The sequence below is a fragment of the Python bivittatus genome, unplaced genomic scaffold, assembly GCF_059951505.1.
Source record: "Python bivittatus isolate LINGU-HERP-01145 unplaced genomic scaffold, Pbiv_v1 ctg000070_np1212, whole genome shotgun sequence".
NCBI classification, from domain to species: domain Eukaryota; kingdom Metazoa; phylum Chordata; class Lepidosauria; order Squamata; family Pythonidae; genus Python; species Python bivittatus.
The window spans coordinates 4,918,254-4,944,212 of NW_028277034.1; the positions used below are offsets into that span (position 1 = coordinate 4,918,254).

A 25,959-nucleotide genomic window follows, 5' to 3' on the forward strand; every position below is an offset into this window, starting at 1 on the left:
AAAAAGTATTCAAGTAGAGGAGTGGAGGCGGCAAACAAAGCTTAATACTGTAATCCAGAACACAAAGACTATGGCTTACCTCAGAATAGGTCTCAACATAATTGGAAATAACAAAATGAGAGCCAAGATATACCACATTACAGAACTAGAGGAAAGGTTCAAACAACACATGGCCAAAATGGGCCCAAAAGGCCTGGGAGCCACATTTTGAGAATGGTAGCAGCTTGACAACAACCAGGAGTTGCAAACTTGTAAATTCATGCTAAGTAGTAAACCACATTATGCCTATTGTGCAAATAATATTTGTCTAGATTGTACTGTTTCAGATTATGGAGGAAACAATATAACACAAAGAGAGTGGGGTTCAACCTCAATTTTAATCCCATGTTGATTTTCTGATTTGTCCTTGTGATGAAAACATTCTTTTTAAAATAATATCCCCTTTAACCTGAAAAGGGTCACACTGTGGTTTATAACGACCAGAGGTATGAGAATCTCACAATGCACAAAAAAAACTCAGCCCTTTAGAAGTTACAGTTCTTACAAGGACCAGTAAGAAGCCATTTTAGCCCATTACAATTCCTGAACAGGATGACAACTGAAGGATGACTTTATGCATCTCTGTAAGATCAGTGTAGTAGCCTTACTCCTCATTCTGCTGAGCAGCCTTGTGAAATGGTTGCAGCTAAGTTCCACTGAATGAATTGTATATTTTTCTTTCATATAAAATGTTATCAGTAAATAATTCCATTAATTCCCAACAATGTAAAAGGTATGCTCAGCCAAAAAAACCCACTATTTACCTCAAGATGAAGCAAGTCTAACATAGTATAGTTCAGATGTTGGTTTGTATGGGATTCAGTGAGCTTTTTCCAAGCATGATGGACAACAGGTACTTATGATTAGGGTCATAAGTAGGGTCTTCATCAAGGCACAATCTTCTGTTAAATGGGTATAAAATATTCCCATCACTACTCGAACATAAATATCCAGGGTTCCCATCAGAGCAAAATTGCTATGTTTGCAGCAGAGTCGAGTTTTTTGCCCACTTGGAAAATCACAAGCAGCAAATATTAGGGTCTGTAGGTGCCAACAAGATACATGAACAAAAACATTTAATCTTCAAAAATCCCTGATGGCATATTAAGTAGAAACTCCTCACTTATTTGCCTGACTACATAAATTCTGTTAAGCATCTTAGTAAGGCAGGTTATTGCTACCAAATGAGAAATCACATCAGAGCATAGCATTTGACTGAAGGAATACTGGACCTTCAGGTCCTTCCCACTTCACTGGTGAGCTGCAAACACAATTTAGTCAGTTCTTAGCAAGCGTGGAGAATACAGGTTTGCTCTTGCTCTATTCAACCACATTTTGACCACTCTGAAGCGACTATAGTGATGGTGCTTGGAGCAGCCAATGTATGGACAATAGACCACCCTGGATTAAGGTGAGAAAGATGCAAGAGACTGACTAGGTACACAGACATGCCAGTAGGTTTTCAAATCAAAACCACAAGTCTCTAAATATGTAAGAAAACATTATTGAAGCCTTTATTTACAAAAGCTTTAAAAACAAATACCCTCTTATGCAAATGTCTTTGTAATTTTTCTTAAAAAGAAAAAGGACCACCCAGTTACATTATTGTAACTTCATGAGGAAAAAGGAAAACAGATTAAAGTACATGGTAAATATATCAATTTGCTGTACATTGTTTAAGATTTACTCCCATTGATTTTCAGTGTAGATGACATGCCAAATGCTGCCACCAGCACTCCATCATTTCAGGATAGGATTTAGCTATTCAATACCAATAAAAGTCTTCCTTCACAATTGCTTTTTATGAGCCTGCTCTGCATGGTCAGGAAAGTACTTTGTGGTCATTTAATAAAACACCTATAAAATATACCGCTAAGATAGATTCAAAAAATAAACTAGCCTTACAAGCCTTAGGTAACTTTATTAGGTACAAATAAATTTGTTGTTTTACAACAAATGTCTTGTGTTGCAGTTCCAAAAAAGGACATACCTTCCTATTTATCTTTGGATCTCATTCTTATATTGTGTTCATCCATTTATGTAGACAATAAATTAATATTTTAAAATAGAAAAGTATTTTTAGGCCATAACTTGTTGGAACAGGAATAAGGAAATGGATCTACAATTCACATCTGTTATTTTAACTGCAGTTTTCCATCTTTCAATTATTCCTTTCAGACACAAAAGCAAAAAAGGACACGGATACTTTCCAGAAGGCTGCAAAGCAGCCCCCCACCCCACCCCAAGTTGGTGCCCTTTAAATATTTGGCTGTCCATTTCCAGATATTCCATGTATTTTAGAAGTTGTAATCCAATAAATCTGAAGGTTGCAATGTAGAGGGGAAGACTGCTGTAAAGCTTGGTTTAAACCCAGGAGAATCCACAAGAAAGTTCTCCTAATCATACCTCATAGAAAACTGCCCAGCACAATTTAGGCCCCATGAAGGAAACTCTCAGTTCAGCAAAGTATACTCGAGAGATTCCCCATGATTCCACTTAGTTGCTTCCATCAGAGAGCTGGAGGGAACATTTGGAAGATGAAACACCAGTTATATATAACAGTAGCTGCTAAGATACCTGTAACTTTGAAGATAGATTATGCAATGAGTGGTTTTGTTCAATGTAGTTGAGACTTGGAAGAAGCAAGCACTAAGTTGCTATACTGGCAGATGAACACTTTTTTTAAGTAAGGGAAGAATATCCAGAACTTCAGATAAAACAGAGGATCTGACTCAGAGTCACTCTTCTAAAGTGCAAATGTGATGGTCCACAATTATGAATAGCTAAAACTCCTGTACACTGGAAGGGATTGATATCAAATGGGTTGAAATTGATTACAATCAGTGCTTGCCCAGTTTGAGGGGAAAGGGTAGGGGTAATAACAAACCAATACTAAGGCCAATTAAAGTTTACCAGAAATGTCATTATCATTTTAGCTCTCCTCTTCTATCTGCCACATTGTTCCAACATGTGCTTATGTACAGATGGGCAAGGTACATGGCTACATTTAACCAAGAAATGCCTACACATCAAGGTCAAAGGACTGGAATAGGAACAGTCAGATTTAGTACATACAAAGGCAAGAGAAAAGTGTGCTGATAAAGAGGAAAAGAACGCCTTATTGTCCAAGGAATTCAACCAGAGATAAAACCTATGTACAAGCATGTGGAGCTTAGAAAAAGTGCCTTCTCATTTCATGTCATGATTGTTTGTTGGCTTCTTCTTCATATGCATTTCCTGTTCCATTCTGTACATAAGATGAACCAGAACCAAGACCATACAAGTGACCACAGTATTTGGCATCATCAATGTGATCTTCAAAGAACATCTAAAGAAAATTTAAAGGACAAATTATTATTCACCTATTTTTGGAGGCTATTACTCAAAATACCTGTGTGAAAAAAATCTCATTTTTCAGATCAAATATAAAACTTCTTAAATAAAATATATCTCTCATAGTTTATATTTCTGTAAGAGTATCCAGAAAAAAATCCTGTAGGATTATCATCAAACTGTCGCATAAATCAATACAAATGTATTGTTAAAGGCCTGAACAACAGTAACAATGCAGGTGAAACAAAAACCAAAAGAAGTAAAACAGTCAAGCTTCAGATTTCAAGGACACATCCATATGGTTTTCTTGGCAACAATACAGAAATTGCTTGCCATTACTTCCTTTCAATTTTTTTTTAAACTTCCCAGTCTAGCCAACAGTGCTAAGATATTTTGGTTTCTCTCATTCAACTACTGATGAGGTTATCTCTTGCCTAGATTTTCAAGATCAAACTTGTACTGTCATCTAGCTGAACACAAAACCAAAAACAGCACAAAAAAAAAGTAAAAGATCTTACAAATTAGAGTTGTCAAAAGAAAAGTAGGCATTGCGTATGAAAAGCCTGTTAAAATAAAGTGTCACTGGTTTCTATGAAAGAACTTAGTTTCAACTGAGAGAGCACTGAAGAATCATGGCACTATCTCAGAATAGTCCCTACTTCTCATGCTCATTTGCCCAATTGCCCAGAGCTCTCCCTGTCATTAGTTTTAATTCTCAAATAGGGTGCTATGAAACAATGTGATTTCTAGTTTAGTACTAAGCCATTAAAGCTTTAAAGGTTAGAAGCAGCACTTTGAATTGACCTTGGAAGCAAATATGGGTCCAGTATGATCTAATTTAATTTACTTTAACCCTTCAGTACCAGACAGAATGGTGGCTATCACATTCTAGAGCAATTTTCAGGCTGTCTTCAAGGTCATCTCAACACTGAATGCATTATAATCCACCCTCCCCCAAAATCGCACTCACACAATATGTTTGGACTGCAGCTTTCAAGATTTCCCAGCCAGCATGATTGGGGAAATTTACAATAATCCAAACTGAAGTAAACAAAAAATGGATGACTGAAGCCAAGTCCTCTTATCTAGATAAACCAGGCACGTTACCTAGAATTGATCAAAGGCATTCCTAGCAAATGTCATCTCCTATTTATTCAAGAACAGCAATTAGTCAAGGAGTATCTCCCAAAATACATACCTATTACTTCAAGGTGCATTCATAACCTCCAGAATAGGTTAACACACCTCTCATCTAGATGCTAGCGCTTTTGACCAATAGCAACTCTGGATTCATTTTCATTTTTTTAAACCCTATTCATCCCATGATCTAATACCAGGTACCACTTTATCCCATCCACTGCCAAGCTGGGATCAAACAATGGTCAAGCTCCATGTCATCTGGGTACTACTGACATTTCCACCCAGACCTCCAGAAAACTTCAGCTGCAGCTTTTTGTAAATATTTAAAAAAGAAGGAACCATGAACCAAATGACATGAAGTAAACAGAAATACATCATGGTCATTAAAGTCCTTGGTACCACTACACTGTAGGCTGCAAACAATTCCCATCACAGCATCACCATGCTAGGAAAAGACACAGGTATTTTGCCTTTCACAGAATTACTAAAGTAATTGATAATATTGGAAGAATGAAGAGCTGGTAATCTAATTGCTGAGTTACAGCACCTAATTTTTAAAAAAGGAAACAAGAGTTGTAGATACATACTGTTCCTTCTTCTGAAGTAACAAAATTTAGCAAATCACTGCTAGCCAAATTTCTTAGACTTTCTTTAGGAAGAAAATTCCAAAAGAGCTCCTAAATTTCTCAAAATTAGTAATTTCACCCAATTATTTATGAAACGTTAGGTAGATTGAAAAGGAACTAAGGTCATGAGATCTCTTTACTAAAAAGATCCACTTCAGCTTGATTCTCTCCACCCCCACCCCCTCACAATTATCTGAGAAAACAATTAGAGCTTTAAAGCAAAAAAGGGACAAAAAGTGCTGGAAAGATGGTAAATAAATTTTCATAAAATGTATAAATGCTTCCTATACTTAAATTCTGCACCCTACAGAAACAAAAGGCAAAATCAAAACAGTAGTTTGCCACATAAAATGTTAATTATCTCACTGTCAATAACAGCTTCTTTGAGTTCTTATAATTCCTGTTGTGTTTGTGTCATCAGTGATAGTAATAAGCCATCTTGTCTTCTGATAGTCTCTTTTTCAATTGCCTTCGGTTTTCCCAAGCATCAGGATCTCCAATGATTCTTGTCTTCACATTATGTGTCCAAAATATTTAAGCTTTAGCTTTATTATTACTGCTTCCAATGAGCAATCTGGTTTACACCATCTAGTCCTGAATTAGTTGTCCATTTTGTGATCCAAGATATTCTCAACTATTTTCTCCAGCATCACAATTAAAAAAATCATAGAAGTGTGCAGAACTTTTTGCTCCAGAAAGGGAACATTCAGTTTTTGTTCTGGGACACACAATCTGGCTAACCCAGGACCAGTACAGTAGTTTTACAGAACCAAATCTTCCAGAAAAGGATATGGCCCATGCTGTTCTGAATATGGCCCAGGTCCAAAAGGGCACTAAATGTTAATCTCACATGCTTTTCATAAATTTCTCTGCGTGCAAACAACATTTAAGAAGGCATGTTGATATCCATCTATCTCATATTACATTTACTGGGATATGGGAAGGAAGGGAAGCTACAATCAGATTTCTGGGAGAAAAAAAACTTGACACTTTGTTCCTACCACCACTGAAGGAAATACTTTACAATTTAAGAAATCTATTGTCAAGTTACTTCTGCCAGTTGCAACAGTCAATGAAATTAAAATACAGGTAGTCCTTGCTTAACTGTAGTAACTGGGATCAGCAACACGATCACTAAGCAATGTGGTTGTAAAGTCACGGTCATGTGACTGTGCCAACTTATGACAGCAGGTGCGGCAGTCCTAATTGCCATCATAAGGCGAATCTCACACAGTTGCAGCATCCTGCAGTCACATGTTCACCATTTGCGACCCCCAACTAGCTTCCCCATTGACTTTACTTGTTGGAAGCTAGCAATGAAGGTCACAAATGGTGATCACGTGACTGGGATGCTGCGATGTCATAACTGCAAGTGGTTGCCAAGCATCCAAATTGTGATCACGTGACCACTGCAACAGCTGCAACTAGGAGAACCCATCGTAAGTCCCCTCCTTCAGCGCCGTTGTAACTTCAAATGGTCGCTGAATGAATGGTCGTTCAATGAGAACTACCTGTAACTAATCAGTTTCATTCAACATTATCATACAAAAAAAAAAATGCATACAGACCTACCTCTCTCATTTTGAAGAAGGCCATGCCTGTTAGTAGAGAATCAGATCCTGCCTGATGCTGTGGACCTATCCTCTCCAACTCTAATTGCTCAGCAACTTCTTGTAATCCACCCTGAAAATGAAGATTGCAGCACAGTTAGAAGAGTTGAAAATGTGACATCAGGTAATAACATTACTTTTCACCATTCAACCATATGAGCACACCATTTGAAGAGCTACACTAAATCATAGTCTTAGTTGAAGTCACACGTTCTTTAACAGTATAGCAAATTATGATAGCAAAGGCCTTCAGAACTCTTGTTTATTATCATTCAAGTCTTTCCAAAAGGAAAAGGGCAACAATTTGGTTTCTGTTAACTGTCTCCTCTCCCTTCAGTGTCATCAGGCTGTTTCAGTTTGTCTGCTCTGTCTAATATGCATTTCAGAACCATAAAGAAAGGGTAGAATATTTGTCCTCCAGAAACTGAATACAGTATCTTTAAGGTGTTATAAAGTCCATACCAGAATCAAAATTGTGTATAAAAACTTTTCTTAATTTTATTTTTTCCCATCATGTCTTGGCAATATCAGAAGGGGGCAGTGCTATAATAACCACCCCCCATACATCTACCACCAATTTACCATTTTTCACTATCAAAACTGTCTGAGATCACCATGTATCCTTAATAAAGGCACCAATGTATCATGCCTTTGTAAATTACTGACTAATCTGCTTTATCATTATACAATCAATATTTTCAAACCAAAATCCCACCCATCTTCCAACTTTGCCTAGAGCTGTTCATCAAGATAGGAGATGGAAAAAATCAAATGCAAAAAGTATGCACAATTGCTTTAGTACAAGGGTGAGCAACTTTGTAATGGCCAAGAGTTGCACTTAATATGTTAGGTATGGAGTGCTGCATGGTGAAACTGGTAGAAGTGTTTGATCTTCTGCTTATACCTTCTACACTTAGTGTGGCTATCTTCTCATAAGCTGAGAAGCTCCTACTCCCTTCTTTGCACAGCAGAAATTTCAAACTGTGAGACAAGCTATTAACAAAGAACTGTTTCATATTTCTGCTTAAAAACAGAAAAAAAACCACTATCACTTTCAAAATATATTTAGATCAATGCTAGAGGGTTCAAAAATAAGCATGATGTAGATGGGAAATGCCAAAACATTTAGAAGGATGGGTAAAATTGAGCAAGGCAAACAAACAAAGGTTTATTTTATTTTATTTTATTTTATTTTATTTTCAATGCTTAGATGTGTCCAAAAACTAAACAAGAAAGAGGCACATTTAGGTGCCTTTATCAATGTACAATCCCTCTTTGTATATAATTTTGCCTTCTTTTATTAAACATACCTTCACCACATACTTCTACCGTACTTTGCTTGAACAGCAGGGATGGGAATGAAGGAAGACAGTTATAAATTGAAACAGAAGAATACAGAATAGGGGATAAAGCAGGCCTGGTGGGGCAGAGGAGAATAATCTTCAAAGCCCTAATATATGTGTGTGAAGAGGAGACAGATTCTAGAGTCTGAAACCAATGTGGTGTAGTGATTAAGGCACTGAGAAGATCCAGGTACACATTAGAAGCTCACTGGATGACTTCAGGCTGGGAGAGAGTGACTTGCTCAAAGTTGTAGGGAAAAATAAATGGAGGAGGCTACAAATGCCATCCTGAGCTTCTAATAAAAGGCAGGACATAAAACTAACAAAATAAAATCTAAACAAAATTTAGCATTTGCTCCAGTTTTTTGCATCTTCTCCCCTGCAAATGAATTACCTCAAGTTAACTGTTCCACAATTTTCACAAGCAATTTAAAAGATGACAGGCCGTAATGAAGTTACTTGATAACCAAGTATTAATGTATTTATTAATAAATTAATTACCAAGTATTAATTTATTTTACTTGTTTTCACTTGTTAATACAGGAAGATACCCAGCTCCCATTATAAAACTATGTTTAAAACATTATCTTTCCACTTCTCTAATAAGAATAAATATGGAAATCAAAATGACAGGTAACATTCAAAGTCTGAAAAGCAGAAATGCTAATGCTCTGATTTGTCTACTCACCTTCTCACCTTCTTCCCCAGTGACAATTCCATGAAACAGACATGGCTGCTTTATGAACCTACCCCACATATTCTGCCTCATTGAAGTTTTTCAGTATCTACATTCTTCTTTAAAAAAAATAGTAATATCCACTATCTCCAAATAATATATAACTTTAACTTCAGGATCACTGAATAACCATTTTCACATCTGGCTCAGCAATATTATCACAGGTGAACAGTTATTCTTAAACCAGGATTTAACCACATCATAGTCAAAAGCCAATTTATCTCTGGTTTCTTTGCTTACAAAAACTGTGTTGATTCTGATACTAAACCAGCCTTTGCCTCAAGTCACTTCCATAGCAGTCTATTACCATCTTTTCTCTTTCTCACCAGTGCTACTCAGCTTCTTCTTGTTATAAAAAAATAACAAAGAGCTGCTACCAGAAGCTGCAACTTTTTATTCTTCTCCACTGCTATCTAGCAGAATGCAAGGGCAGAAGTGATACCTCCTTGCTGGTGGCTAAATCAAAAGCTTCACATTGATGTTTCCATATAGCTGTTGTGTAGACTGAATTCAAACTTAAGATACAGCCACCTGCCTACTTCAATCTTCAAAAACAAAGGAGACAACTACGTATGCAAAGCCACCATTTCTATCATCCAAAGACAGAGCAACATTAACTATTGATGAATCCTGATTTCAAGATGTAGCACCAGTTGCTGCAGTGGGTAAAAGAAAACACCAGCACAGAGTTTGTTTCCCATTTTTAACACAAGATGTTATTAGGATATTGTTATGATCATTACCAGATCAAGGGTGTCTCAACAGTCTGAATGCATGGTTCTATATGTTTATAACCAGAAACTAGTTCTATGATTTCTTTCTCAATGTACAAAACCTATGGCTTAGCTGTTGGAACCACATAACTATTACTTTTATCAAAAATTCCTAGGATAGATTAGTATCCTCCTCATGGGCATCTCTTTTTCAAGACATTCCCATTGCATAGGTTTCTCTATGGGAACAAGTTCTAACTTGTTACAGTTGTCCATAAGTAAAGCAGACAAAATTAACTCATGCATTCTTCCCTTATAAAAATCTAAATAAAACATTAGGAATTACCTTGAGATTTTTGCAACTCTTCATAAGGTACTTCACATCATAAATGACAGGGAAAAACAGTCTCAGTATTTCAAAGAAGTCTAGCTCTTCTTCTGGTAAATTGGAATTTGTCAAGATCTTGATCAAATATCCAAAGTCATAGCCACTGCAAAGTAATCATAAATAGAAATAAACATACTTAAGATTAGAAAGGCAAACATTCCAGAAGTTCTTCTACAGAAATTTAACAACCATTTTCTATATGCTTTCGCTTCACATGCATTCCTTGTAACATTAGAATCATGGCAACATACCATTTCATAAATAGAATTTTGTGTACATTATGGATTGCCTTGAATATAATTCTAAAGCTACAGAAAACTCTGGTGCTTAAAAGTTGCATGAGCCTGGAAGGAACTCCAAATTTATGCATTAACTCCTCCCCTAGTGCACAAAGTACTTGGGTTTACAGAAAATCTTGATTTATCATTATCTCCAAACTGGCAAACCATAACTCTACTTGCCCTCCAAATCAGGTTTACAAACTATAAAATTAAGTTTCTCAGTAAATACATCTCATGCATAATTTTTTCTACATAATGTGGAGTCATTCATGATAACTTAAAAGTCTATTTTAAGTCAATGTATATCAATTGTTTTAAGTAATATTTTATAGTAGAGTATTTGTAAATGTAATTCATAACAAAGTCACAAATGTAGAGAAAAACTTGACATACTAAAATATACCTCCACCAGGTGATTGTTTCCATTTAATCTGACAAAAACTGGATAACGTTTTATAGAAAAAACATGGGTTTTTTTTTAAAGCAGCTATATTTAGTGTGCAAAGATAATACAGCATATTTCTTGCTAGTGATGAAAAGTCAATAGTAGATTTCCATACACAGCCTAAAGGATTCAAATTGCTGTAGACAGCTGCCTAGACAAGATTTTAAAATGTAGACATCTGGAATTGATAGTAATGTATACAGGTTACAAAATGCATTTGCTCTGACATGTCTTACTTTATTATTGTTAAAATAAGTACAGGCAGTCCCCAGGTTATGAACAAGATCTGTTCCTAAATCTGTCTTTAAGTCAAATTTGTAGGTAAGTCGGAACAGGTACACTCAACACACTGTTAATGGCAACATGATCCAACTTAAAATGGCAGACGGCGTTCTCCTTCCACAAGCCAATGAACCACTGAAGCCATGCGATGTTTTCATGAGCATCACAAAGTTGTGCGTGAGTTCATTATTATGAACCATTGTATTTAACTCAATTTTTTAATATAATAGGCTTTATGATGGTCCATTTGTAAGCATGAGTTGTCCATAAGTCCAATGTTCTTAACCCAGGGACTGCCTGTACTGTATATTTAATAGTTCTTAATAATGCTTACATTAACTTCTATAGTTAATCTTAAAAAATGAGTAAGTAATCTGCACGTGAAAAATCACTAAGACAATGTTAAGAAACTTGATTGTACAATGTAAAAATAAACCTATTTCTCTTCATCTGCCTCCACCTCAAAGTAGCAGGATGCTTGAAATTAAGAGTGACTCAAAATTCCAGCAAACTGAGTAACTCTCAGGTCAGCAATCCCTGCTTTGATACAGAATGTGGAACTACTCATTCTAACATACAAAGATAGAAAGTACTCAGCATATCAGAGCTAATTAAAAAAACAAAACTAAAAAATCCTAATGAAGAAGAAATCATTATTCAGGTAGTCCCCAGCTTAAGAACACCAGGGTTACAAATGACCCATAGTTGAGAACAGAGCCTACTGTATCAAAATCTGAATGAAATACACAATTATTTGAGTTACATACACAATGGTTCAAGTTAATTGCACAATACTACTTATACAATATTATACAATAATACTGTTCCAGCTTACATATAAATTCGACTCAAGGACAGACCTTGGGAATGGAACTCGTTCTTAAACCGGCGACTACCTGTACCAGAGACTGCTCTGGCATAATTTACAGATTGCTCTGGCATAATTTACAAACTCTAAAGACACATTTACTTTCTGGAAATTAGTAAATAGGACCTTATATCCAGACAAATCCCACACCCCCCCCACCCCAGATACAAGGTCTCCAAATCAAAGTGGGAGCAATATTTGCACTCCATGCTCCCTTACATGACCGTAATCCAGTCTTAGAGCTTGATTATATGGAACCATAACCACCAGTCATGTAGAAAAAAATCTAACCACTGATAAAGCCTTGCTGTCCAACAAAGCTCCAGGTGAAGATTACTTTCCTAGGCATTTACTTAAAGATAATCCAAAGTGATGAGATCCTATCTTGTTAAGATCCTCAAGCATATCAATTTCACAGACCATCTCCCCAAAGGCTAGAATTTAAGCATTGTTATTCCAATCTTTAAGAAAGGTAATTGAAACTCTCCAGCTAATTACAGGCCAATTAGTCTCACTGACCTCATAACCAAGTTCTATGACAAGCATCTCCTGCCCACACTGAAAGACTGAGTTGTTAACAACAATCTTCTTGTTGAGAAACAGCTCAGTTTTGACCCAGTTATTCTATCTTAGATCCCTGTTTCGTATTGTCCTATTTGATAAATAAGTACATCAACACTACAAAGAAGAAACTGTATGTGGCATTTATGGGCTTTCATTCAGCTTTTGATTCTATTGACTGAAATAAGTTATGGCTCAAATTGAAAGCTCTAAACAGTAGCAGACTGCTGGCTTTAATAATGTAGAGCCAGAGCGACGGCCTTGAAGCAAATATTCAAAAACCATTACATAAACAAATATAAGTATTCCTTAAGTCCTGAGAAGGGATACAGTATAAGAAGAGACTCAGTGTGGTATAAGAAGGAGGTGAGGAGAAGCACAATCACACTTGCAAAATTCTGTTACTACAGCCTATCTCAATAAAGTATAGTTTTTCTGTAGAGTGTCTTTCCTGATCTAGTTTACCTTGAAGGGATGACAAATAAGAAGAATTATACATTAATGCCCACATATGAGTTTTCCCTAATAGGCCATCTGACAGATACTATCACCACAAATATAAGGGGTATCCAATAGGGCTATGTCTTAGCTCAATTTTTATTCAATCCTTTTACAAACGATCTTGTGTTAATCTTGAAGGGTGGTAACTTTTTTCAGGTAAAATTGGTGACAGAAAGCCTACTATCCTTCCTACCCTATGTTGATTACCTGATCTTCATCTCCAGCCCACAAACTGGTTTACATAGGCTGTTGTCATCTTTAAACCAATATTCTCAAAAAAACTTAGACCATTAATTACTAATGGTAATTAATAACTGTAACTTTTGAAAAAATCAAAAGTTGTAGTCTTTGGGCATAACTTTCCTAGACATTAATGGAGGGTGTCTTTCCCACTGACCAAGTAACTTTTTATCACTTGCTAGGCCTCCTATTTACAACATCAGGCATCTGGTTTGCCTACTACTGTGCCCTCCAAATGAAAACAGAATGACAATTAAGTGGACCACAGAAATGGTGGCATATTACTAGTAGTCATCAAATTCCCCCAGCATTACATGTCTTCAGAATGAAGCTAGCCCCCCTTTTTTTTCCTTTAAGGGGCTGAGTTATGGGGTCTTTTTCCAGCACATAATTTATTTTTATTTTTCAAAATAAATTCTTACTAACCGTTTGGGGAGTACCAAAAGGTACCCCCATATCCTCCCTCCATCTAGAGACTAGTATCCAACCTATTAAAACAAGTATCATAGTTAAGAGTCTTTAAGTATTGGCACAAAGTAAAGTCCCTTTCCAGATGCCTGATTATGCAAACTTTGCCAATTAGAACAAATGAAATATATTTAAACGAAACATCCATTTATGCATGTGGGTATTCACCAGATTTTTTTGCTTCTGAGTAAGAACAGGTTATTTGATACCTCTGTTTGGCTTATGATCTCTGATGAAGTATATAGTGCTTTGCAGCATGACCTGTGCCACCTGTGATCTGGATCCATGCCTCTCATGCTCCTGGAAGCAGGGGGTAGGGGAGGTAGAAGGATGTAAAGATGGATCTAAGATGTTGTCCACTCTTCCTTAGGGGGGGAGTGTTGCCTGCTGCCTTGAAAAAGGCCTTCATGCATCATCTCCTTAAGAAGCTGTCCCTAAATCCCCAACTAGCCCTTTTGGGAGAGTTTTGCTGAGACAGTGGTATGGAATTAGCTACAAAGTACCCCAGAAAAAGTGGAACATCTGGTTCCTTTGCCATCAGGATTCAGGCTTGGGTATTGAGGCTGATGACTCTGGGAAAAATGTACCTCTTCTGGTCTTCTTAGGCCTCTCAGCAGCCTTTGTTACCACAAAACATGGTATCCTTCTGGACTATCTGAAAGGGTCAAAGATTGGAGGCATTGATTTACAGTGGATTTGTTCCTTCCAGAATGGGTGGTTCCAGTCAGTGGTTATAGGGAAGAAAGCTCAGTTACCATTCACTTGTGGAGTGTTGCAGAATTCAGTCTTCTCTCTCCTATTGTTTAACATTCACATGAAGCCTTTGGGAGAGGTCATTAAGCCATCTGGGGTACAATATCATCAGTATGTTGATGATATCAAACTATGCACCTCCAGCCTGGATTGTGTCTAAAATGCAGTGGAGATCTTGACCTGATGTCTGGAGGCTATGAGGGCCTGGGGGGACTCTGAGGATGAAACAAGCTGAAACCAACTGAGACATAGTTATTCATTCACTAAGATTCTCTAAGACTGTCTCTCAAGGGGGAGGCATTATCCATCAGGGAGCAGGTCTGTGAGCTGGGGACCTTCCAGTTATTTCTGAATGGAGGCAACAGACAGAAGGTCTTTGCCTAATTTTGGCAGATGCCCAAGCAGTAGTCCTACCAAAACACAAGGACGCAACAACATGTGCCCTCATCACTACTTATTTGAACTACTGCAATGAGCTCTACCTTTGAGACCCCTTGACAACTGAAGAATGTAGCACACCACTTACTAACTGGTGTGGTTCACCAAGAGCACATAAATTTGATGCATGGTGCTGCACTAGTATCTAATAGGTTTCTGAGTGCAATTCAAAAACATTGGTTTTTGAACTATAAAGTCCTATGACTTGGAACCAGGGTACATGCAGTATTACCTTATCTAACTAGTATCAGTCTGTCTACTACTTTCATCCTGGGAGAACCTGTTGGTTATCCCCCATTTTCGTGAAGTGAGGGGGAATATGACCAGGAGGTGCTGTTTTTCCATCACTGCCCCAGTCTTCTGAAACATTTGGTTTAGTAACTGCTGAAGTTACTAAATCTAAAGCTTTACATATTTTTTCCAACAAAGGGAGCAAGTATTGTTGTGTTCAATAAAGAGATGACAAAATACACTTTTTTATTCAGCCAGAAACTCTCTAGAACTTAGATGAAGTTAAGATCACATTATAGCTCACAATACTGCAGGATTACAGAGAGTTCTAAAGGGTTCATAAATTTTTCCTCACCACTGTATTTGTTGTGTGGACACCTAGCTTGTTACATCTAGCTCCCAAAGAGTAAAACATGTTTTATTTTTGGCTTGTTAGCTTCACCTAACAATGTTGCCTTTCATCATAATCACCATAAATGAACCTCATTCACAACAAATCATCTCCATCTAGAAACACAATTTTTCACACAGTACTAATGGTGGTGATAATAGCTATATTAGCTGCTACTTCCTGCCATCAAGGTTTTATGAGAGCAATAAAACACATCCATTTTTCAATAAGACAGAAATTGGAATAAGCTAGGAAACAAGTACTGTAATTTTAAGTGCTTTAAAATTGTCATACATTTTCTACCATTTCTGTAGCAGTATTTGAACCCCACACATTGCTAACATTTCTCCAACAACAGCTAAATGATCAACATTTTAAAATGTAGTCTAATTCCTTCTAATTATCCAAAGCAGAATTTAAACTCAACTAATGGTGTTGAAGCACTCTTCCCTCACTGGAGTACTATATTAAACACAAGTTGATACACACTTTGGACACTACCAGATAAGAACATTTGCTACAAACCATTTTCATTTCAAAACACCTGGATTCCTGAAATGTTCACACCTGTGTATCTGAATGGCTTGAAGGGTTATGCCCATCTATGCTATCTTGAACAAGATGATTCATTTCAAGATATCTGCACTATTTTGAACAAGATGATTGCCTTTGCTAGTAATCTTTTCCAGAAAACTTTCTAAAATTTATGCCTGCCAAAACCAACCTTCAGTAAGCAGCTTTCCATTCAACAACCCAACTAACATAATAATTAACACGCTTATAAATTATTCAACCAAATATTCCTTTTTTCTTAGTTAAGAATTGTGAAGTGGGTCTCACAATATTCAGCACAAGATTCTTCTCAGTGATCCAGATCTTGAGTGTATGCTTACACTGTCATCTAAGCTTCAAATCAGGTGATTTAAACCATTTCAACCATTGTCTTTAATGGACCATGCCTCTATTTGGGGTGCTAGGGGGTTGAAAAAAGCAAAGGAACTAGTATATTGGAACCAGGCAAGAAAATAGTTCATGCAGCAAAGTTTAATTTTCCAATATTTGGCATTACAATTAAGATAAAAGGTTCATATTTTCCCTACCAGCATTATCAAAGAGTCTTCAGAGCTGTACTGAATTTGGACTTTCCAACGATGTTAATCAACTAATTCCAGTTTCCATTTACCTGCTAACCGTACACAAAGGGCAGATATATGTGGCTGTTCCTTCCTCTGACCTGGGAAACTGTCAAAGCAAAATAGAAAAATACAGTGCTCCCTCTCTACATGACTGACACTTTAGTACCTCAAGTTAAGATACAGATTATTTGTTTCCACTGGAGCCAAAGCGTAAACTGGAGAGATAAGTTTAAAGCATCAAAGTCTTTACAAAATTATCTACAACTCATCCAGCCTAATACTTCAGCTTAATAAGCAGAGATAATTATTTTGTCTTAAAGTTTCATAAAAAGTTAAGGAAATCAAGTAGGCAAGCGATAACTCTATATGCTGCGGTTACCTATGAAATGAAAGCCACTTGACTCCTTCACAGAGCACAACACCCGAAGTCATAAGAAGTTCAGCGAAGTATTGAGTCTCAATTCCTTCCTCCTCATGTTTTTTGAACTGGATTCCAGATGTTGTTAATAGCTCTATAGAATCCTGGGCATACATGTCCTCTCTAGAAGAAGCATTATCAGAAAAAGTCACTATTGTTAACCGAGTTGTCAAAAAATATTTTAAATCAAATACCAGCACAAAGTCCATATCATTGCTAATAAATCATCCACGTAGAAGAGTTTTGCTAATTAGTATCTACTGCTTAATCTAATGAATATATACTGAGAAGTAGAGTTCACTGAGTTCTATTCCCAGGTAAAAGAACTGTTAAACAGGACGTATTGTGATACTTACTAAAAACATACTATTAATTACAGAAAATTCCTTCCTACGCAACTGTGATGGAATGGACTTATGAAGGCCAGCTCAGGGAGATAAGCGTGTTCTTAGTCCCCAGCAGGAGCACGGGAAGTTCAAGAAGATGAGGCTGATACCTCCCTAAGGAATTCACAGTGTTGTGGCTGGCTGGCTTGGGAACTAGGGTTGAGTCTAGGGAGATTTTCTGTCTGGAGGTTGTAGCTAATAAAAGCAACAGAACTGTATTTGCATTGTCTCTTGGAGTTCTTTGGGCTAAACCTGACAACGCTGTTAATATGATTGCAAATCTCTATTGACTTCCTACCAACTATTTACCACAAAAGTCAGCAGGAAACAGATTTGGACTATGAGTATAACACTGCTCTGGCTAGAACTTGCATTATCTCATCATGAAAGCTGGTTCTTTAATCAGTAATAGAGATCTCTGTTCATTAGTATTTCATGGCCTCCATGGAGACTGCAGGCTTGTTGCAAGTAATCATGTCCCTAACAAATATAGGTGAGCACACCTTTACTTTGAAGCAGATGATATATGAATATGGAGGACATTGACATCTGTCCTTATTCTGGTCAGACCACTACCTCATCAAACTGTGCATCATAGATGCCCCAGACTTCTGTAAGGGCAGCAGGACCCTTAGGATAAGTTTTCTGGAGAATTTGGCAGGCAGTTTCATTGCACCCTGATTGATCACAAGAACATAGAGACAGCTGCACTGCTGCATGAGTTTGTTCCTGTGAGGCCTTTGCCTAACTGCAAATCACAAGCAGCTCCCTGACTGACTAAAGAGCTGAAGGAAATGAAGCTATTGAAAAGAAATTTAGAGTGACAGTGGTGGAAAACCAGAAAAGGATGTGATTGAGCAATGATAAGAGTTCACATTCAAACCAACACAAAATCAATAAGAATCCATTTTTCCTCACACATTGCATTCCTAGACTCCTGACCAGTAGCCCTCTTAAGAGTTACTCCGAACCTTCTGCAAAAGGATGGGTGGGACAAAGTGCCTGTAGGCACATTGGTTGAAGATGTGGCTTTCTTGGCAGATAAAGTCACTCATATCCACCTAGGTTGGATGCCAGATAGGTAAAGTCCAGAGTGATGGATGAGGCAAGGTCTTGTGGTATTATCTGTAATTAGTTTGAGCTTCTAGAGTCCAAGGAAATGGTCAGAATTCTCTGTGGTATGAATCCTGCCACCTGTGCATTAGAACCACATACTTCTTGGCTCCTTTGGATGACCAGGTGGGGTATGAACTGCTAGATCTGTGAGATGTCAATGCTTCGTTGGGGAGGAGGTAATGCCACCTGCCTTGAAGGAGACAGTAGTATACCATCTCCTAAAGACATCCTCACTGGATCCAGCTATTTTTAACAACTTTCCACCAGCCTCCAACCTGTTTTAGGGAGTTTTTCAGAAGATGGCAAGGAACTACTTACAGGGATCCTATATGTAATGGATTATTTGGATTCCTGTGATTCAGGACTGGTCAGGATTTAGATGAGAGGACTGCACCCCTCTCAGTGGCATTTAATACCCATGGTATCTTTCTGGACAGCCTACAAGGGCTGGGAGTTAGGTGCACCATTTTACAGGAGATTCACTCCTACAAGTGAACACTTTTACTTTATAATCATGGGCAGTAGTATTCATATCCGTAGTTGCTCCAGTGTGAGGTGCTATAGAGCTCAGTGCTCTTACTTATGTTACTTAACATCTATATGAAGTGCTAGGGGAGGTTATCTGTCAGTTCAGGGTGAGGTGTTATCAGCATGCCACCCAGGCTAAGCCAAGGTGATATACAGTCAGGTCCAGAAATATTGGGACATCGACACAATTCTAACATCTTTGGCTCTATACACCACCACAATGGATTTGGAATGAAACAAACACAATGTGCGTTAACTGCAGACTGTCAGCTTTAATTTGAGGGTACGTACATCCAACTCAGGTGAACGGTGTAGGAATTACAACAGTTTGCATATGTGCCTCCCACTTGTTAAGGGACCAAAAGTAATGGGACAGAATAATAATCATAAATCAAACTTTCCCTTTTTAATACTTGGTTGCAAATCCATTGCAGTCAATCACAGCCTGAAGCCTGGAACGCATAGACATCACCAGACGCTGGGTTTCATCCCTGGTGATGCTCTGCCAGGCCTCTACTGCAACTGTCTTCAGTTCCTGCTTGTTCTTGGGGCATTTTCCCTTCAGTTTTGTCTTCAGCAAGTGAAATGCATGCTCAATGGGATTCAGGTCAGGTGATTGACTTGGCCATTGCATAACATTCCACTTCTGTCCCTTCAAAAACTCTTTGGTTGCTTGTGCAGTATGCTTTGGGTCATTGTCCATCTGTACTGTGAAGCGCCGTCCAATGAGTTCTGCAGCATTTGGCTGAATGTGAGCAGATAATATTGCCGAAACACTGCAGAATTCATCCTGCTGCTTTTGTCAGCAGTCACATCATCAGTAAATACAAGAGAACCAGTTCCAGTGGCAGCCATACATGCCCACGCCATGACACTACCACCACCATGCTTCACTGATGAGGTGGTATGCTTAGGATCATGAGCAGTTCCTTTCCTTCTCCATACTCTTCTCTTCCCATCACTCTGGTACAAGTTGATCTTGGTCTCATCTGTCCATAGGATGTTGTTCCAGAACTGTGACAGCTTTTTTAGATGTCGTTTGGCAAACTCTAATCTGGCCTTCCTGTTTTTGAGGCTCACCAATGGTTTACATCTTGTGGTGAACCCTCTGTATTCACTCTGGTGAAGTCTTCTTTTGATTGTTGACTTTGACACACATACACCTACCTCCTGGAGAGTGTTCTTGATCTGGCCAACTGTTGTGAAGGGTGTTTTCTTCACCAGGGAACGAATTCTTCGGTCATCCACCACAGTTGTTTTCCGTTGTCTCTCGGGCCTTTTGGTGTTGCTGAGCTCACCAATGCGTTCCTTCTTTTTGAGAATGTTCAAAACAGTTGTTTTGGCCACGCCTAATGTTCTTGCTATCTCTCTGATGGGTTTGTTTTGTTTCTTCAGCCTAATGATGGCTTGCTTCACTGATAGTGACAGCTCTTTGGATCTCATCTTGAGAGTTGACAGCAACAGATTCCAAATGCAAATAGCACACTTGAAATGAACTCTGGGCCTTTTATCTGCACATTGTAATTGGGGTACTGAGGGAATATCACACGCCTGGCCATGGAACAGCTGAGAAGCCAATTGTCCCATTACTTTTGGTCCCTTAACAAGTGGGAGGCACATATGCAAACTGTTGTAATTCCTACACCGTTCACCTGAGTTGGATGTACATACCCTCAAATTAAAGCTGAAAGTCTGCAGTTAACGCACATTGTGTTTGTTTCATTCCAAATCCATTGTGGTGGTGTACAGAGCCAAAGATGTTAGAACTGTGTCGATGTCCCAATATTTCTGGACCTGACTGTAGAAAGTCTGAACTGCCTGGAAGCTTTCATGGTCCGGATGGGACAAAACAAAGTCTGATTAAATCCTATGAAGGATTCCTCTTGAACAACAAAACATCATGACAATTCAGTATCATCTGTCACAATAACTACTCTATACAGGATTATATTCCCTCTGAAGGAATTTGTTCATGATGGGGGGAGGAGGGTGGACTTGCAATTTTTTTTTTTAATCCTGCCTTTATTTTTATAAATAACTCAAGGCGGTGAACATACCTAATACTCTTTCCTTCTATTTTCCCCACAACAACAACCCTGTCAGATGAGTTGGGCTGAGAGAGAGTGACTGGCCCAAAGTCACCAACTTTCTGCTTAGACAGCAGGCAGAGACCATAGGCAGGGAGATATTTGTCCAATTTCACCTGGTGTTCCACTTGCAATCTACCACGACCAGGATGGCCTGATGATGGAACTCAGGCCTTGATCGCTACATTGTTGGACTGCTGCAATGCACTTTTTGTAAGATAGCCTTTGGTGATGACCCAAAAGCTGCAATTGACCAGAATGCAGCAACCAGGCTTCTGTGGAGCAATACACTTTTGAAGCTGGACTAGTTACCATTAAGGTTCTGGGTTCAATTCAAAGTGCTGGTGATCACCTACTAAGCCTTTCATGACATAGCACTGAAATATATCATATACCACCTTGTCCACTGAGAGAAGAAAGTATATCGGGTTATTCTATCACACTTTGGCTGTAATCGACTATATATGTTCACCTTTGGATAGATATTTTGCTATAATGTTGTTTTTGTTTTTACTATCTTGTTGTACATCATCCAGATTCTCACAATTAGGGAGGTCTACATACATTATAAATGAATAAAGTAAATTTAAACTAAATTCTGCTAATATCAATAACTTTCATCCAGAGATGCACAAATTAAGTTAGGAAGTGAACTTTTCCTATTGCTTCCTCCTTCCTGGAAACTCCTGCACCCATGAGGAACCAAATTAAGAAGATCCAGAGAATCTTATAAAGAACAAAAGACAGGAGAATACAAACATTTGCAACATGAGGAAGTCAGTTGAACAAAGGCCCCAATTTTGTCTGATTTCCCTCTGACCTCAGCCCATAGCACTCAACACTATTCCAGAGATTGCCCTGGCAATGAAGCTAGTGGATGGCAAAGCCTCCATATGTGGGCATTCTTACATTCATACTTGATATAATGCAGCGAATGACATCAGATTAAAGTTCAAGCATGTACACAAAAGATTTAACCCTGTCTCAACTATGCTTCCAACAGAAGTTTTTAAAATAATATTAATAACAAATCTGAGATTGAAAATTGTATGAGATTTAAGAATTTGAACAAAACAAGTCTAATTTATATAAGCAGCATTCACCACACTTCCTGAACTTAATGGAAAAACAGCTGAAAAATAAACTAGTTAAATTATTCAATTTTAAAATACTCTACACACTTAAAGACACACAACCAAATTCCAGAACTTACGTTAAATTAAATTTAAAATTAAATTGCCATGTTGAAGTTCCTGGAGGGTATTCACCTTGCTCATTCATGAACGTCAACCCTAACTGGATTATTTTAAGTAAATCTACATTACAGCGGAGTAGCTGGTACTGATAGTCCGCATTGCTTCTGAATTCTCCAATAGGTCGTGCAACTACCCCAGGAAATTCTGTGTCCTGAAAAGCATAAATGTGAAAGACAAAATGGAAACTATTAGAAGAGCAATAAAGCTCACCACTTTTTATAGCTAGACACTCTGAATACTTTTCTTGATATAAAAGGCTAAACATGGAACACAACTATTGTTCTGTAGTTAACTCAGGCAAGGACCAGTGCAAAGAAGTTCAATATTAGTTTATTTATTAAACTAATTATTCAATATTAGTTTTTTTATTAATATACCATGAGATTTAACCAAACAGAACTAGGAACTACAATGTAAAGACAATAAAAGTGCATGTCTTTATTAGGAACTAAGTTTTACTCATTATTTTGAACTTGTTTCCAGTGAAATTAGTAATGGAAGTCTTTTGTTATTCTTGAACTTCTGCATTATTTCCTTTACAAATCATTTATGTTGTCTACATAAACAAAGAAGATCATAGATATTCCCATCATCTTACCATGGCAACGTAGTTAAACTTCCGTATAACCTGACGAATTTTCTTCATCTCTTCATCTAGGTTACAAGCCCACACTTCACAAATTCTTTGGCTGTGATCTACTGTGGCTGCTGGCATAATTAGGAGGTTTCAGATACCAGGCATCAAAAAGGTATACTTGATGAAAAGTCAGTTTCATAAAACAGGTTTAAATTTTATACCTAAAACAAGGCAAAATTTGTATAAAATTTTATGAATTTATAAACAGAAACAAAATTCAGCTATCTAAACTATGAGAAATGTAAATATACATAGAGAGAGAGAAATACATAGAAATTAGCTTACATAACTCTGCCAACTAAGATGAACTGGTTTGCAAATCTTCAGAAGTTAAAAAGAGGTCTCAGATGAAGAACTAACCACCTATTATTTAATTGTTGAATATCCAGCTAGCTTGCAACCCTATATATTAAAAACTTCTTCAAGAAATAGCTTCTACTGAGCTGAGTAAAACCTAATAGGATGTATAGATCTATATTATAATTCTTAACAGACTGCATAATGGAATAATAGTGTAACTATTAATAAAAGTGTACATAACTCAAGGTTATTCAAGTTATTCACATACAGAGAATGTGGCAAATAAACCAGCAGAAGATGATACCAATAAAGAGGAAATTACTATAAATATCAAAAAAATAAAACTTAATTTGCACAGATTTGATTTTACTAAAAGCTTCCATGAAGAATTCTTCCAGCGTGCTCTTAAACCTAAGTACGTACAGCCATTTTATTCATATTAACTCAGAAGTAAATCCCTCTATTTCAATTATACTCATGCTAATATGCATCCAGAAACTTAGTTTGAACTGTCATTTATTTCTATGGGGTTTGTTTAGCATGTTTAAGATGGCAATCTTGAATAATTTCATTTCAATTTAATCTAGTAAAATAAGAGCCATTTGTTCCTAACACATTTTAGTTAAGCCAAGTTTGGTAATTGGTTAATATCAACAGCAGTAGTGAAGTTTAGTATTTATACTAGCCACTAATATAAAACAAAACCACGTCAATTGATCAAGAAACAGGTAGGTAATTCATATAAAAATAAGAGCTCTGTATCCTGCTACCAAATGTATGCTCATTTCCTGGGTCTGCCTGAAGAAAATTATAAAACCAAAGATTATGTGCAAGTATTTTCTTCTCCTCTCACACATTTCTGCAACCTGCACTTACAGAAAGTGGTTCAAAATTTTTATTTTGTGTGTGGATGAGAGAAAGAAAATGGAAAAAGCAGTAATAATCACAGAAGCAGGTCACAAGATCATTTAACAGAATGTAACTGTACTATACTGAAAAAGGTGAGAAAAAAAAACAGGCCTCTGTGATCTAGAAGACAAAGTGGTTTTTTTGTTGTTGCTGTTAAAGACTAAGAACTTAAAACATTGTTCTGCATATTTAAAGAGTGCCCCATCAGAAATGTTATTGCGCAAGTAATAATCTGAAGCAGAAACAATACAGTTCTAGACTGCAGCCTCCCCTAAATGTTTATAGCAATTGGCAACTCAATATTCACCAACTGATTTGGACTTAAAATGTTTGCCCTCTGACACTGTTTGCTGGGAAATATGGAAGCTGTAGTCCAGATCATTTGGAAAGGACAAGATTGCTGCCCCTGTTTTAAGGCATGGAACAGATTAACAATTACCAAAGCATTAAACAAAGATGTAAGTCTTTCCTAGGAAAACTGAATTTCCTTGGTCTGGTTCAGAGTTAAGCACAAAAAACATTAAGCCCTTGAAAATTTCATCAAGATCTATGCATGTTACTTATGTAAGCCTATAACAATCTGATCAGATGTAATTGTATCAATGTTGATATGTCACCAGTGCCTACATGTAACAGAAGCAACCTAGTTTATCCATTGCAGCTACAAAGAGTTTTTAAGATTAATTATCTGTTATCGAATTAACCACCCGCTCTTAATCTTGTACCCTGTGGATCTGTTAGGCTACCTCACAGCCAAAGGCAGAAGATAACAAGAAATCATCTGGAAGACAGATGGTTGGGGAAGGCCCAAATCAACAGTGAAATATAGAGATGGTCGTTTCAGTTGTTCTGTTCAATACCTTCCCTTTTATTTTCACTGAAAAAAATAAAAAATCCAGCAGCCTCATTTTGCTATTTATGCTTCTGCCCCAAAGTGCCATAGCACAGCTTAGGCCAGGGGTCCCCAAACTCTTCAGCTCATCAACCCCTTCATGAAGTTTCAGATTGTCACTAACCCCCACAGTACTTTAACTAATAGTACTACAAATAACAACACCGACGACGACCTTGGAAAGTCCCGTCGACCCTCGGCGGTCGATACTGACCAGTTTGGGGAAACCTGGCTTAGGGAGAAGAATGCGTATTTATCAACCCACTTCGATATACGCGAACACATACTTATCGTACCTTTGTTATTGCTAAAGATAATAACAAAGATAAGTCCGTGCAATGGCCAGGAATTGAAGACGACCTAATTCTTATATCTTCCTGCACCATTTCTTTTTGGGGGGGGAGGGAACCTCAGAAAAGGGAGCAGCAGAAGTTGCCTTAGTTAGACCTGTTCAGGGTGAGGCAAGATAGCTTCGCTGTCCGTAAGGAAAGACAGCTTGGACCGTACAGGATGAAGCTAAAGCAAAGGTGGGACAGGAGACCTTTGCCCTCCCAGCGCCAGCCTCGGCTCGCGGTCTTCTGCCTCTCCCCCCTCCCCCCGGTTACGGAAAGAAAAGTTCGCCGCCGGACCGCGCGCGCGGTTCCACTTTACTCTCTCTCCCCACCACCTGCGCCTCCCCCCACCGAGAAATGTCGCCGCCGCTCCTCGCGCCCCTCCCTAACGGAAGAAGGAGCGGTTACTCACGCGAGGGGAAGAGAGGGGGTCGAGCGGGGACCCGGCGGCGGAAGCAGCCCCGACGCAGCGAGCGAGAGCGAGAAAGCGCGGAAAACCACTCGCGCGGCTTCCCCCCAGCCTCCCAGCGCACAAAGCCATTACATCATCAGCGCGCGCCGCGCTCCTAACCTTT

General features: G+C 38.0%; 1 protein-coding gene across 4 annotated transcripts; it reads right to left on the reverse strand.

Moving 5' to 3' along the window:
* CNOT7 (CCR4-NOT transcription complex subunit 7) lies at positions 1–25,950 on the reverse strand. 4 transcript variants are annotated; one of them, XM_088131207.1, is made up of 9 exons: positions 25,797–25,950; positions 22,913–23,112; positions 22,272–22,465; positions 16,903–17,064; positions 16,571–16,629; positions 15,691–15,733; positions 9,887–10,031; positions 6,711–6,821; positions 11–3,367 (listed from the first exon to the last, which is right to left on the reverse strand). In XM_088131207.1, exons 2-9 carry the CDS (start codon positions 23,027–23,029, stop codon positions 3,239–3,241), a joined length of 960 nt encoding a protein of 319 aa, XP_087987333.1. In that variant the 5' UTR covers positions 23,030–23,112; positions 25,797–25,950; the 3' UTR covers positions 11–3,238. The 4 variants fall into 4 exon arrangements, with proteins under 4 accessions (XP_025021637.1, XP_087987333.1, XP_025021636.1 ...); XM_007426909.3 differs by lacking the exons at positions 15,691–15,733; positions 16,571–16,629 and having other exon boundaries at positions 17–3,367; XM_025165868.2 differs by lacking the exons at positions 15,691–15,733; positions 16,571–16,629; positions 16,903–17,064 and having other exon boundaries at positions 14–3,367.
* Between the last annotated feature and the right edge of the window lie 9 nt (positions 25,951–25,959).